General features: G+C 40.3%; 2 protein-coding genes across 2 annotated transcripts; one reads left to right on the top strand and one right to left on the bottom strand.

Annotated features, from left to right (window-relative positions):
- Positions 1-1,552: 1,552 nt before the first annotated feature.
- mzt1 (mitotic spindle organizing protein 1) lies at positions 1,553-5,187 on the bottom strand. Its single transcript, XM_036564874.1, has 3 exons — positions 4,880-5,187; positions 2,924-3,069; positions 1,553-2,022 (listed from the first exon to the last, which is right to left on the bottom strand). The coding sequence occupies exons 1-3, from the start codon at positions 4,929-4,931 to the stop codon at positions 1,993-1,995; spliced, it is 228 nt and encodes a 75-aa protein (XP_036420767.1). The 5' UTR covers positions 4,932-5,187; the 3' UTR covers positions 1,553-1,992.
- Positions 5,188-6,221: 1,034 nt separating this feature from the next.
- bora (bora aurora kinase A activator) lies at positions 6,222-12,646 on the top strand. Its single transcript, XM_036564880.1, has 12 exons — positions 6,222-6,279; positions 6,484-6,672; positions 7,592-7,698; positions 7,795-7,840; positions 7,959-8,040; positions 8,132-8,185; positions 8,292-8,348; positions 8,751-8,971; positions 9,214-9,367; positions 9,943-10,520; positions 11,905-12,045; positions 12,284-12,646. The coding sequence occupies exons 2-12, from the start codon at positions 6,520-6,522 to the stop codon at positions 12,302-12,304; spliced, it is 1,614 nt and encodes a 537-aa protein (XP_036420773.1). The 5' UTR covers positions 6,222-6,279; positions 6,484-6,519; the 3' UTR covers positions 12,305-12,646.
- The last annotated feature ends 169 nt before the right edge of the window (positions 12,647-12,815 follow it).

Below are 12,815 nucleotides of genomic sequence, written 5' to 3'. Positions count from 1 at the left end.
AGGTACATTTTTCCACAAGACCAGATTAGGCCTAAACCTAGACTAAATACAGCTTTTTTAATGGTGAAACATGACTGACATTGCAGTTTAGTCCAAAACTAGGCTTAATCCATATCCATGAATCTTTCTAATTTTCCGTACAATTCAGTGGTTGAGAAAGTCATTCAGAATGGCCTGATTTGAAATGGTTCATTGTAGAGAAACGTGCCGGCTGATCTCTTTACAGTGGCGATTTCAGAAATCAGGGATTGCAATGTCTACAATGCAAATATATGCAAATTTTATTTACCGTCCAAAAGGACAAGTGGACCTGTATATGAGGTTTATAATGGTATGATTCTGGTAAGTAATAAAGAATATATAACCTCCTCTCCATGAATGTAGTTTCAAAATGAATTAATTACTTACTTAAAACCTTCTCAAAACTATCGTAAAACAATGTGCATCAGGCAATGTATTCATAATCATTTCATATATTAATCTTCTGTTGGGGAGCTTTTAGAGGCATTGAACTCTTCAGCTGTCTGGTTCCCATCACCACCACTGTCAACAAATCTCAGCTCTCTAGTTTCTCTAGAATGGCACTTTACACATCAAACCACTCCAAATGGCTTTGTTCACACCTTTTTGATTTAATTATGCAGGGATTTTGAAAAATCAGTGGAATTCCCGTTTAAGGTAATTTATCAGCAGTTATATGCACCCTAGTTCAAAACGGCTAACACACATCATCTTTAACAGCATCTTTAGGAATGACAGCACTGTCTCCACGTGGCTTCATGAAAGAAACAGGCAACAGAAAGGTGCATGTTACTTTTCCATTATAAACCTCCTCCACTGATCACTGTCCACCTGTCAGAGGCCTTATTTGACACTGCAACAGAGCAACATACTGACTTACTGGAAAGAAGATTAATCATTCAAACTTTTGCCTATAACTTTGGGGCCTGACTTGGTAGAAGAATGCAAAATTTGGCAACAACTAGATAAAACTTTTAAGAAACTGAATTGTTTGGGTGAAAACAGCACAACATAACCGGCTGACAGAGAGCAGCAACAGAATTTCTGTTCAATACTTTCTTACTTTTTTTTGAAGGCCAGTGTATTTTTCAAGACCAATTTAAAAAGTCTAACACTGTGTTGGCAATAATAATTTAGAGAATAATACATGTCTTCCTTTTACTTTTCATTTGCCTTCCCCTTCCTTGTGCAAAAGCTCCTGAAAAACAAACAACTTTGTATTTCGCCCATCATATGAATTAAATAAATGAAGGGTGGTCTCTGACTTTTGCAAAGTACTGTATACACTGAGTTGCTCATTTATTAGAAACATCCATTTCGTACCTGATCTTACTGGTTTTATCAGAAACACCCATCATATTGATGCACACGTCGTAGGCATATCATACAGTGCAACCCAGCAGGTCCTGAGAAACAATTGCTGCGGCATGTCACCACCTAGAGGCTAAAAATGCAAACACAAACACCTGCCTGTTCTAAACAACTGAGCCAGAGCTTAGTCAACAAACACAACATCAAACTTTTCTTTTTGGGGGAAAAAAACCAAACATTTATTTTACAAACACATCATGTAAACAAATAAAATACTGGATATATACAAATACACTCTGTGAACAAATGGAGCACAGACACCCCTAAAGATGGGTCATTAAATGCACATGAAAAAAGCCATCATACAGTACTCATCAGAAACTGGACAAAGCTGAAGGTTTTACAAAGAGAGGAAAAACAAATAGGTGGGAACTGTTATTTGGCTTGATGGTCAAAACCTCAACGCAAGGAAAGTCATCCCTGCTCAACAGTGCTTCATGTAGAAATTGAGGCACGTGAAAACGGATCAAACCCAGTCAATCAAGTTCGTTATTTAAAACACACCAGTCTCTGGAAGAAATTCATTTCAAACGTCAAGTCTTCAAGTAAAGATGAAGAGGCTGAATGTGGCTGTACTACAGATGGAGAAGCTGAGACTAGTTACCCTTGACTTGTACTGTTTTCAGCGACCTGAAACAAACAAAAAAAAAACAAAAAAAACACAGAAAACAAACACCGGTAAAGTGGTAACGTTAGTTCAGTACATAGTTTGTGTGTAGAATTAGCATCAATGCTTGCTCTTTTATGGATGCTGTAGTTGCTGCCATCCACGCAGCAGACCATGCTCCACAAATAAGAGTCTATTTGCAAGATTCCTAATGCTACATCTGCGTACCTCTGTGACATGATTAAAACTGTAAGTTTCTCTAGATAAGAATCTCTGCCAAATTCGTAAATGTAAAAGCTGAGCATCGTGCAATTATATGTAGCCACTCTTTCTGAAACAGTGGCATATGGGACTGGTATAAAATGTCCAAGTTCTGATGTGAGCTCAGTTTTTTTATTCAAACGTCCCCAGACACTCCTTCTAATTCAGCTTTTCAGAATTTAGCTACTTTAAGCTGCAGTGCTGACACAGGGGTTATGCAGCTTGTATAAGCTCCATAAAATGCACTGACCAATACATTAGGACGCTCTGGAGGAGCCGCGCATGAGCCTAAAATCACCACGCTCAATGCCAAGCGTCAGCTAGAGGGGTATAAAGCCCCCCAGTATATGGGCTGTGGAGCAGTGGACCTGTTTTCTGGAGTGATGCAGCTCCACTCCCGAGTTGGAGTGATTCAGAACTAATCATGCATCATCAGTACCTGACCTCACTTATGCTCTTGCGGCTGAATGCAATCAAAACATCACAGCAATGTTGCAACATCTAGTGTAAAGCCTTCTCAGAAGATTAGTTGCTGTTACTGCAGCAATGTGGAACTATTAATACTCTTGACTTCAGATAAATGCTGGATAAGCAGGCGTCTACAAACTTTTGGACACCATGTATGAACACAGGGTGCCTTGTCTTAATTAAGTGTTGACATACCTTAAGTGAGTCCGAGGCTCTACGTAACTCCTTTATGACCGATGACAGGGCTTCAGGGTTGATGCCCTGTTCACACAGACGGACACATATGGACAACGACTCCATGTCCAGCCCGGTGTTCAGAAGCCTTGAAATCTCCAGCAGAACTGATAAACAAACAAACAGGGGTAAATGAGAGTGCAGGGAAGACCCCTCACCCTATAAATGGCAGGTTTGTGTACTGAGTTAAAAAAAAACACTAGAAACCGAAGGCTGTAGCTTATTTTAAAAATACATGCCCAACTGTCAACTGACTGGCCTTCATTTACTTATAAAGCAGCGGCTACACCAACCCATATCACAATTAACACAACAATTCTTAAGTTGTTTAGTGGTTTAAAACAGGAGGTAACAAACTCATCTCCACTGGACAACCAGCACACAACAGACATTTTTTTTGTTTCTCCTCGGTTTTGTTTATTGCACAACTGAATTAAGCAAGACGACTAAACAATCCAGCATTTTATTAGAGATATTACGCCATTTATTTAACTAGAATCATTGCTTTGCAAAAGCTTTCCAGGGTTACTAGAACCCAGGAGGTATTTAGGCTAGTAAGGGTATAAAAATGTTAATACAATATGCAAAAAAAAAGGGGGATGTCACAGTCAATAATCAAAACAAGCATCTGGGTGCATCCAGTCAAGAGTAAAATGGGCAAAAGGAGTCAGGGTTTACACTATACACATATCAATGCTAAATGACAGGGATTTTTCCTGAAATCATATATAAATTTTAGGGTTTGGGATTTTTTTAAGGCTGATTTTGTATCTGTGTAGCATCTAAAGAAGAGGTCTGCAGAATCAAGACATTATTAACTCCCAAAACAGCAAAAATCTGAGAGAATCTTAACATCAGAATCCAAAAATGTACAGAACACGAAAATATCAGACATGGCTTATCTGCATCAGTGGGTATCAGTATCGGCTCATGAGAAAATACTGGACGGGATATCGGAGGAAATAAAAAGCACAAATGTGATTAAATCCTGTAACAGATCTATCCTGAAACAGCACTCACTCAAAATGGGGGTCAAACTCAAATTTAAGTTCATTTTAAGTTGAGCACACGATTAAAAATAGCTCATCTGAAAGCTTAGTCGTTTCTGAAAAACCAACAGTCGACTGGCACTGGCCGGTATTCAAGGTGTTCACACTGAAATTAGGAAAGAAAAAGTGTTACTGTGCCTTTCCTAGAAGATGTGTTTTGTTACACCCTCAGGCTGGGCAATATGACAATATTTATCATCATCATGATAAATTACACCACGATACATCACAGTATGCTTTTCTGAGTACACAACGGACATCATCAGTACCTAAAGCACTTCCCAACTACATGCTTGGTTAAAAAGAGAGCATAATTAGTCCTGTTTGATTTGATTCAGCACAGCACAGTGTGTAACACATTACATATAAATCATTACACACAATCTTTGAACGTATTTTCTAAACGTGGTTCTCCAATTTATCAGAGATCAGGACAAATACATATCATAACATGCGGTATATCGTCAAAAGATCTGAAAAGTATCGTGATATTCACTTGCATTTCTGCCACATCGCCCACCTCTGTGTTACTAGTGTGATTACTCTCATGCATGTCAGAGTAACATTAATCCTCCAAGTTAAATACACGGAAAGGTGGAAAGAGCACTGTCGTTGTTCTTGTCGTTGTTCTCGCACTATAATAATAAAATTAAACTTAATTCCAGTTAGCCAGCAAACGTTAGCCACCTAGCTAGCTATGCTATCGCTGCAGCCTGTTCCAGCCCGGGTAGGTTAGCTAGCTGGATAGCTAAGCTAAGCTATCTTTCTTCACAGCTTTTCACTGGTACACATCTAAAGTTGGGGGCACAGACCAACACATCGCTGACTAACCTACTGAATTCCACCACCCCGGTTAATCTTTTCTTACCATCCATCGTTTCCCGCACGGCGTTCATGTTTGTGCTCGCAGCGCTGGCCATGGTTAGCCTGCTAGCTGGCGTTAGCTATCCAACGACAACAGACGGAGCTTCCACCGTAAATCTTACTTCGGGGTCCCGCTCACTCGTTTTACTCGCTAACGTCGCTGAAATACAGCCTTGCACAATACCTCCGTCTAGCTACATATATTTCCAGACCGTCTAAAAGGTGAAAACAGGCTGACAGCAGGTTTGATGTTCTCATTCATCGCAGCTTTAGCGGTAAAGTTTTGGATTTGGCTGGGAGTCGATCTGAAAAAAAGAACCGACTCCTCGAGTCCAGACATTCAGGAATCAAGAGTCGACTCCAAAGCTTTGGACTCGAGGCACTGCAAGTCAGTCATTAGTTTGAAAAATACGTCCTTCAGCCACACAAACATCGATGGTCCGGCTGAATTGTACATTAGATAAAGTGGAAAACAAAGCACAACGTAATATTAGTGTCGAAAAACTGGCTTAAGGTACAATCAAACACGGCCATTGCCAAAACACCTCACCACCTAAACGAGAATCAGATACTGTTCGGTGCCCCATTAGCCAGCTAAGTTAAAGGGGACGTCCACCAATTTTTCAAAATTTCTGAATAATTCGGTCTTTGAGATGAAAACAGGCTCATTCAGAGTGGTTTGATGTGAAACGGTTCACAGTAGAGACAATGACTTATTTATTTACAGTGGTAGTGATACGAAACAGAGGTCACAATGTCTACAACACAAATATAACTCTATTATTTACTATCTAAAAGCACCAGTGAACCTACACGTGGGACTAATTTGCCTAACAATGCCCTGCATGTCATCCCTCCGCCATGAAGGTATTAAAACAAATGGATTAAAATACAATTTAAGCCTAAACTTCATCACAAAACTATCACAAAACAATGCCACAGATATCAGGCAGCATATATCTAATCATTTCATGTCATACCCTTCTGTGATTGAACAATCCTGACTCGGCGAGTTTCACTAGAACGGAGCATTTCACACCAAACCATCCTGAATGACTTTGTTTACATCTCAACCGTGTAATTATGAGAATTTAAAAAAAATCAATGGAGTTCTTTAACTTAGCTACCATTAACTCGCTTTCTTTGCAAAGATATATTAATATTGTACTCTTTATTTTGTTGCCAGATGAAAATCGACCGGAGTCGACTCCGAAACTTGATGAATCGAACAGCCACTCGTTTGGGAACCTTCGAGGAGAGGATACGACGTCATATACCGGGCGTCCATCCGATTGGCCGAGCGGCGATTCTCTTGATCGTGATTGGCTGGCGTGTGTTGGGGGAAAATTAAATCAAACGTTTGAACCACCTAGGAACCACAAGCGAGGCCGTTGTTGTGTGTGTGTGAGTACTGAGTTAAAAACCTCGGATTAGCTGTGTTTTTAGTCGTTTCCACATGACTTTTTTGTTGTATTATGCGTAGTTTTAGGTTGTGAATGGCCTGTTAATCGTCGTTGATCGGTGATGAATGTGCTGAGGTGACCTGTTGTCTGTAACCCTGTTTATCTTATTATTCCTCGACTCATATAAGTCTCTGCTTTGTTCCAGGCAGCAGCGGTAGGTGGGCAACATTAACCTCAGAGGATGGGAGATGTAGTTGAGCTCCAGATAACGCCTGAAACCCCAGGAAGGCCAGCCATTCGCAATCCATTCGAGAGTCCTACTGACTACCACCATCTGCATGAACCCCTCGTCCCCAGTCCATCTGTCTTCAAGTGCTCCAAGGCTTCGTCAGCTGTAAGTAACAGGAGTGTTTTTTGGGGTGACTTTGTTGAAAACAATCCTAGAAAGAGATTCTCCTTCTTGTACAGACCCCTGGTGATGTTTTGTAGAGCCTAAAAGGTGCTTGAATTGTTGCTGAGCTCACCTGGTCAACTTGAAGGGTTGTATCAATGTTGGGTGTGGGCAATATCTTTAATATGATCTTACCATGAATCATCAAAGTCATTTTCTTGATACATAATATGCGGCACAATATTTAGTTTGCTGGGGTTGGATTAGTTGGATCTGAGGGAAAAAAAAGAACCAACCATATTTAAACCACATTTAAAACATACTATCAAGAACTATAAATGTCTTTTGTTCAGTGTTTCACATACTAGATTGAACTAAATCCAATTAAACTGTACTAATTCTGTTCTTAATGTAATATAATATGCAGTGGGGTGTATTACTGATGATGTCCGCAGCGTAGGGGTGGGCGATGTGGCAAAAATATCATATCACAATATTTAAAAATCATTCCACAATAGGCCAATATCACAATATGCTGACACAATCATAACTCACCACTCACCATCGGGCCATCAGCTGAGCTTTTTAGTCAATATTTCATATATTGCACTGCATTAAATCCAGTTGAACCAGTTCATCCAGTTCAGTCTCTTTTTAAAGAAATATGCAGTTCAGCGTTCTTAATGCATTGCTGATATGTCACTCAGAAAAGTGTATTGTTTATCATGATAAAAAATTAATCACACTAATGCTTAAATATGGTCATGCTGCCCACAGCTACCAGGATTTGCTCAGAAAAGCTTATTGAGATGTAACATGGAGCAATTTATCATAATAACGATGAATACCATTGCCTTTCCCTAATCGGGACCAGTGTGTTCAATATCAAAAGAAGCCTAACAAAGCACAATTTGTCCCTCAGACACCAGCCAAGTTCAAATGGTCCATCGATGAAATGGCAAACCTTCTCCCGGTGCACATAGACCCCGAGGACATCCACCGTCAGGCTTTATATCTTAGCCAGACCAGGTAAGCCGTGCTGTGCGTGGATTATCACTGAAACCTGTGATTAGTGCTGCTCTAACTGTTCTCAGCTTTATCACAATGTTGTTTTCTTTCACCAAGGACGGACTCTGAAATTGAGGAAAAGCGTCAAAATGCTATTGAACAGGTCAGACATCGTTGTATTCCTGTTTTCTATGAGTCTTGCATCTACTGTGTCTATCTGTCGGCATTATTTCACGTGAAATGTGGTGTAAGATTGATTCAAATTCTATTTTGTCCCACAGTTTTTCACTAAAGGTGCTATTGTTCCTTCCCCATGGGGGCCACCAGCGAGCAAACAGGCAGTGCAGCCACACTATGAGAAAAGTAAGTCATGCTGCAAAGTAAGATGGAATAAGCTCTGTCTCTACTACATATCTATAAAAATGACAAGACAATTCTGTCCGTCTCATCCCAGGGTCTTTATCTCCGCTTATCCCCGAGGAGCCTCAATCTGCAAAGAAAATCAATGGTTTGTGTTGCATATTTGTTTCATAGTGAATGACATCATGTTTTATGGAAATACCAAATGTTTTGTGTGTCTTTGACTGACATCTGCTTTTGTGACTTGTGTGCAGCAACTTGTCAGACAATCCTGTCTTTACCTGTGGACTTTAATCTTCAAAAAGTATTAGGTAAAAACTGGATTTCATTTTTTTTTCTCCCATTATGAATTGCATTGTGGTATTGCGTTATTATAAAATAATAATTTGTCTTTTATTATCCATAATTTTGTGAAAGCTGCAGAGTTTTTGACCAAATAGATGTTCCTCTTGGTGAAAAGCCATTTTTTTAAGCATTTGACAAGCAGTATGCTTTTTGTTGCTGTCAAATTAAAATGACTTAACTCCACTTTTTCGTTTACACCAGCTGCCCTGTGCATTATGTGAAAATGCCATAGTGTCTGATCCAACGTGATTAATAAATTAATGTTTATTACATATATTAAAGTTATGTTTTTTTTCCATCTACCATTATGGAAATCTAAGGATTTGTCATTGTCATTATTTCATGTCTGTCATTTCTAAACCTTCTAGGTGATTACTACAGGACAGAGGAGGTTTCAGAGCAGGTGCAGGAGAGCCTCAGCTCGTCTTCTCTGAGGCGGAAGCTGTTTCTGGACGGACACGGCAGCGGCTCGGAGTCATCCACACCCTCCAGCCCGGACAGGGAGGCCCACAATGGCAATGGAGATATAATGTCATCGGTCATCGTCTCACCACTGAAGTGTGGAAACACAGCTGCCACACCTTCCTCGGTGAGTGCTGGACACAATGCAAGAAAACAGTATACTCAGTTAGTTGATGATCAGCATACTTTGGCTTCATAGCTCCAGTGCAAAAAACGAAAAAAGCAGACTTCACACACCAAACATGTCTTGGCTGATCAACTACATTTGGAGTAAAAAGAAAATTGTAAATTTGATATTTTTCTATAGAACTGCTTTGGTCAGTGTATGCACCTTTGGTCAGTACATTGTTTTATTTCTGACTTTTGCAGGGCCAGTTCTCATCCAGCCCTATCCAGGACCGGTGTCGGGCTTACAGTCTGGGCAGCGTGGCCAGTCCAATGTTTCCAGAACGGTCTTCTCCAGTGTTTCAGTCGCCCACTCTGTCCCCCATCGTCCTTCGGCATTCTGTCACCCCTCTTTCAGGTCAGACACAGATGTTGTCCTATACTGCCTGGAACTAAAGTTTGTGAAGTGATATTCTGTTCTTTTATGGCAGTAGTTTTAGTTTTTAATAGATCAGCTACTCTGGTAAGCTTGATTAGTGTTTATGATCAGTTCAAAATCAGTCCAGTCCAGTCCAGTCAATCCTTGAAACATCGTCATGATCCATATTTCTGTTCTATCCCAGCCTCCAACAAACCTGAAGTAATCATGAAAACTGAATACCTGGTACAATCATGCCAGGAACTATAATAGAGCTAAAATGATTACACATATAGAAGAAAGTTTGACTTAAGTGCACTCTGTTCTTAGATTTTGCAATGTACATAAATCATGGTATCTGCATACATTTGCATATCAGACCTATTTAAAGCACTTGGCAGATTATTAATATATAGTAAAGGTCCTAGGATGAAGCCTTGAGGCACCCCAACATCATCGATCTAGCTGGGCGATATTTCTTTGCACACACTGTCTGACACCGAGGGAAAGGAAGATTTCATCCTGATGAAAAGTCAAAATTCTATACTTTTTTTTTCCCTTTTTTTTCCTCCCAGGTGAGAGAAAGAAGCTGTCCTTCCTGTCCCCTGATGGTCTACCTTCAGGTAGCCGAAGCATGGCTGTAAACCGCTGTGGTGAGAGCCCTTATGTGGAGGGCTGCTCTCCTATCCGTAGCTGCTCCCCTCTTCACCCTCATCCAAGGAACAGAGGCTGTGTCTGGGCCTCACCTGCCCACATCTCCCCTATTCACCCGGACCTCCAAGACAAGGAGAACATCCACCCTAGTGAACCTTTACCCACCATGGACCTGGATGCCTGCTCCCCTGGGCCCCAGCGCAAAGGCCTTGAGCCTGGACACTGTGAAAGCCAAGCCTCCCTGCCTGACTCAGAGCAGATGGAGCAAGGGGAGCCTGCAGCGAATGACCTTAGCGATGGACGGTTGGGAAAAGGACGAGAAGAGGCTGAAGACGAAGAAGTTGAGGAAGCCTGTCATTGGACTCCGGAGGAGGACACGGCGTCGCCAGTGCGGCTGACCAGCTCTCGGACGGGCAGCGTGTCCAATGTGGAGAGCACACGCATGTTTGTGTCTCTGCTGGCCGAAGGGAGCATTACACCATATGATGTTAGCATGCAGGTTGGTATCAGTTGAATTAATGAACATCAGCACTTTTTCCTTGTTATCCAACAAGGTCAGGCCTCAACAGGAACAGTCGGTTTGCTGAAGTGGATTAAAAGGATAGTTTTGACAAAAAAGCCAGTAGAAAACAAAAGGAAGTGTCAGCAGTTGGAGTTATGCAAATGACCTCACACTGACTGGTGGCTACTAGCTTTCATTTGCTGCTAGCCACATTAGCATGTTTGGCCAAAGTATTCTTTTATGAAATGTCTTGGATTAAACTGTAATGTTGGTGATTCACCACTGAAAACCTTGACTTTCTAGGTTCATCACATTTTATCAAAGTGGCTTGTAGACTTGGTTGAATGATCTAATTAGACTGTGAGCGGCTATAAAGAAGCTTAGGCCACATTTCCTGACCAAACAAATGAATTGCTAACAAGTGCTGACACCGGGGTGGGCTGAGGTGGTTTCTGGCCACAGCTGACACAAAACGGTCATAAAGCTTGATTGGCTACTGTCCTGCCAGCTGCTTTTGAGGGTCTGGGATTTACTCCCATTCACTTAAGAGAAATTCTGACCAAGCAGGCTAATAACGAATGAGCTTGTGGGCCTGGATTAATGAGGAGATGCATGGTTTTCATGTATCATTAGCCACTTATACATTAACTGGTTGAGCTGTTATTTAATGTAAATGCTTTCCTGTTTGGTTTTACCAGTATCTCTTTCAAAATTGTTGTTTTTTACTTTTTATACTGTTTGTTAGTGCTGAGCTAATGTCTATATTAGCATTGTTTCTGAACACTTGGCACATAACGGTGTACACCAAAAATTAGTTTAGACTAAGGCTAGACTCAGTCTTTACCTATCCTATCAATGATTTTAGCTATTCATGGGTAAATTTACCTGGGCTGTTCAACCGGTTGTTCTGTAAAGGGGTTTGCAAAATGGCAAAAATATAGTTTCACTGTACTGACACATTTTCACAAGACACTACATCACTCATCACAATATTTATTTATTTATTTAAGAAAATGCCCAAGCAGACCACATTTTTTTAAAGTGTCATCAAAAAATGAAGTATTTCACATACTGCACTGCACTAAATCCAGTTAAACAGGACTAAATATGCTTTCTTAGTAGTGAAATGTTTAGTTTATCAGTGTTCAACTACTGAAAATATCCTCAACATGCTCTGAAAAGATTTCTCTGTGCTGATTTGATGAGTTTCCCCATACATGGATTAAAGTCTATGCCAGTGATGATTCACCATTGAGGATCTTTTTTTTTGGTCCAGGTTTAGGCCTAATCTTAGTCTGAGAGACCAACCCGTAATGTCTTTTAAATCCCAAAATTGCTTCATTGTCCTGAGTTTGATCCGTCCCTCGTGTTCTGTGTCCAGGTGGACAGCGGTTATAACACGTACTCAACGTGCACTACCAGTCTAATGGACGCCATCAGTTCAGACAGCCAGAGCAAGGAGCTGCAGGACACACACACGGCCGAGGATGGGCTCGGTTACACTAAACACACTAAATCAAAGGTAATGCACACACAAACACACAGTTTCACCGTTCAAATTCATTCAGAATTACGTTTCTTTGAAGTATATTTGGTTATTTAGTTTTGTGTTCTTCCCTATTTTAATGAATTGGTTAAACTAGCACCATTTGTAATCATGTAAATACATAATTAATAAGTGCATTAATTCAGAAATGGAAATAATCTGTGTAACAAAGCCAGAAAGGACAAAACTGACCAAAACAACACTTGTCTTTCAGCTGGTAATGCCACACCACTGATCACGATGGACGGATCAGGGACTTCTTGTTTTCCCTCTCTAACCTCCCAAAGCTCAGAAGAACACAAATGTTTACATTGTACTGTGTTTTTATATACAGATCTTATGCTGTTGTGGTGAAAAGTTAGATTGTGAAGTTAGCACTGCTAGCACGTGCCTTGAGTCTTTACAACATCACGGTAACAAAGCAACGCCATTCTTGCCTCAAAGTCAATATGGAATTATATTATAAACGGAGAAAACTTGAGTTAAAAATTGTGACATATGCTAACTTCTATTTAAGATTTTTTAAAGAATATTCTTAATGATCAAAATGTGATTTTTTTCTTTTTCTGGTATTGATTTTTTTTTCCCCTTTTCTTGCAATTTTTGTACATGGATTTATACTCTTAGTTATTTATGAATTCTCAATCAGAACCACTAAAATGCATGTCTGTGTAATAATTAGCATGTTTAATATTGCTGTGTACAGTATTAAACCTGTATGTTTATGCTAAATTGCAATAAAGGAT

This window comes from Colossoma macropomum, unplaced genomic scaffold (assembly GCF_904425465.1).
Source record: "Colossoma macropomum unplaced genomic scaffold, Colossoma_macropomum, whole genome shotgun sequence".
Lineage (NCBI taxonomy): Eukaryota > Metazoa > Chordata > Actinopteri > Characiformes > Serrasalmidae > Colossoma > Colossoma macropomum.
Note: the sequence above shows the minus strand (reverse complement) of the source record. Positions and strands in the feature narration are given on the sequence as shown.

What these genes read in the sequence shown, in the direction of transcription:
- mzt1 (XM_036564874.1), bottom strand. Translation starts at nt 4,931, where the DNA reads ATGGCCAGCGCTGCGAGCACAAACATGAACGCCGTGCGGGAAACGATG. An exon ending in CGTGCGGGAAACGATGGATG is followed by an intron (nt 3,070 to 4,879) that starts GTAAGAAAAGAT and finishes TTTGTTTATCAG; the next exon opens with TTCTGCTGGAGATTTCAAGG. An exon ending in GAGCCTCGGACTCACTTAAG is followed by an intron (nt 2,023 to 2,923) that starts GTATGTCAACAC and finishes TGTTTGTTTCAG; the next exon opens with GTCGCTGAAAACAGTACAAG.
- bora (XM_036564880.1), top strand. Translation starts at nt 6,520, where the DNA reads ATGGGAGATGTAGTTGAGCTCCAGATAACGCCTGAAACCCCAGGAAGG. An exon ending in TTATATCTTAGCCAGACCAG is followed by an intron (nt 7,699 to 7,794) that starts GTAAGCCGTGCT and finishes TCTTTCACCAAG; the next exon opens with GACGGACTCTGAAATTGAGG. An exon ending in GTCAAAATGCTATTGAACAG is followed by an intron (nt 7,841 to 7,958) that starts GTCAGACATCGT and finishes TTTGTCCCACAG; the next exon opens with TTTTTCACTAAAGGTGCTAT.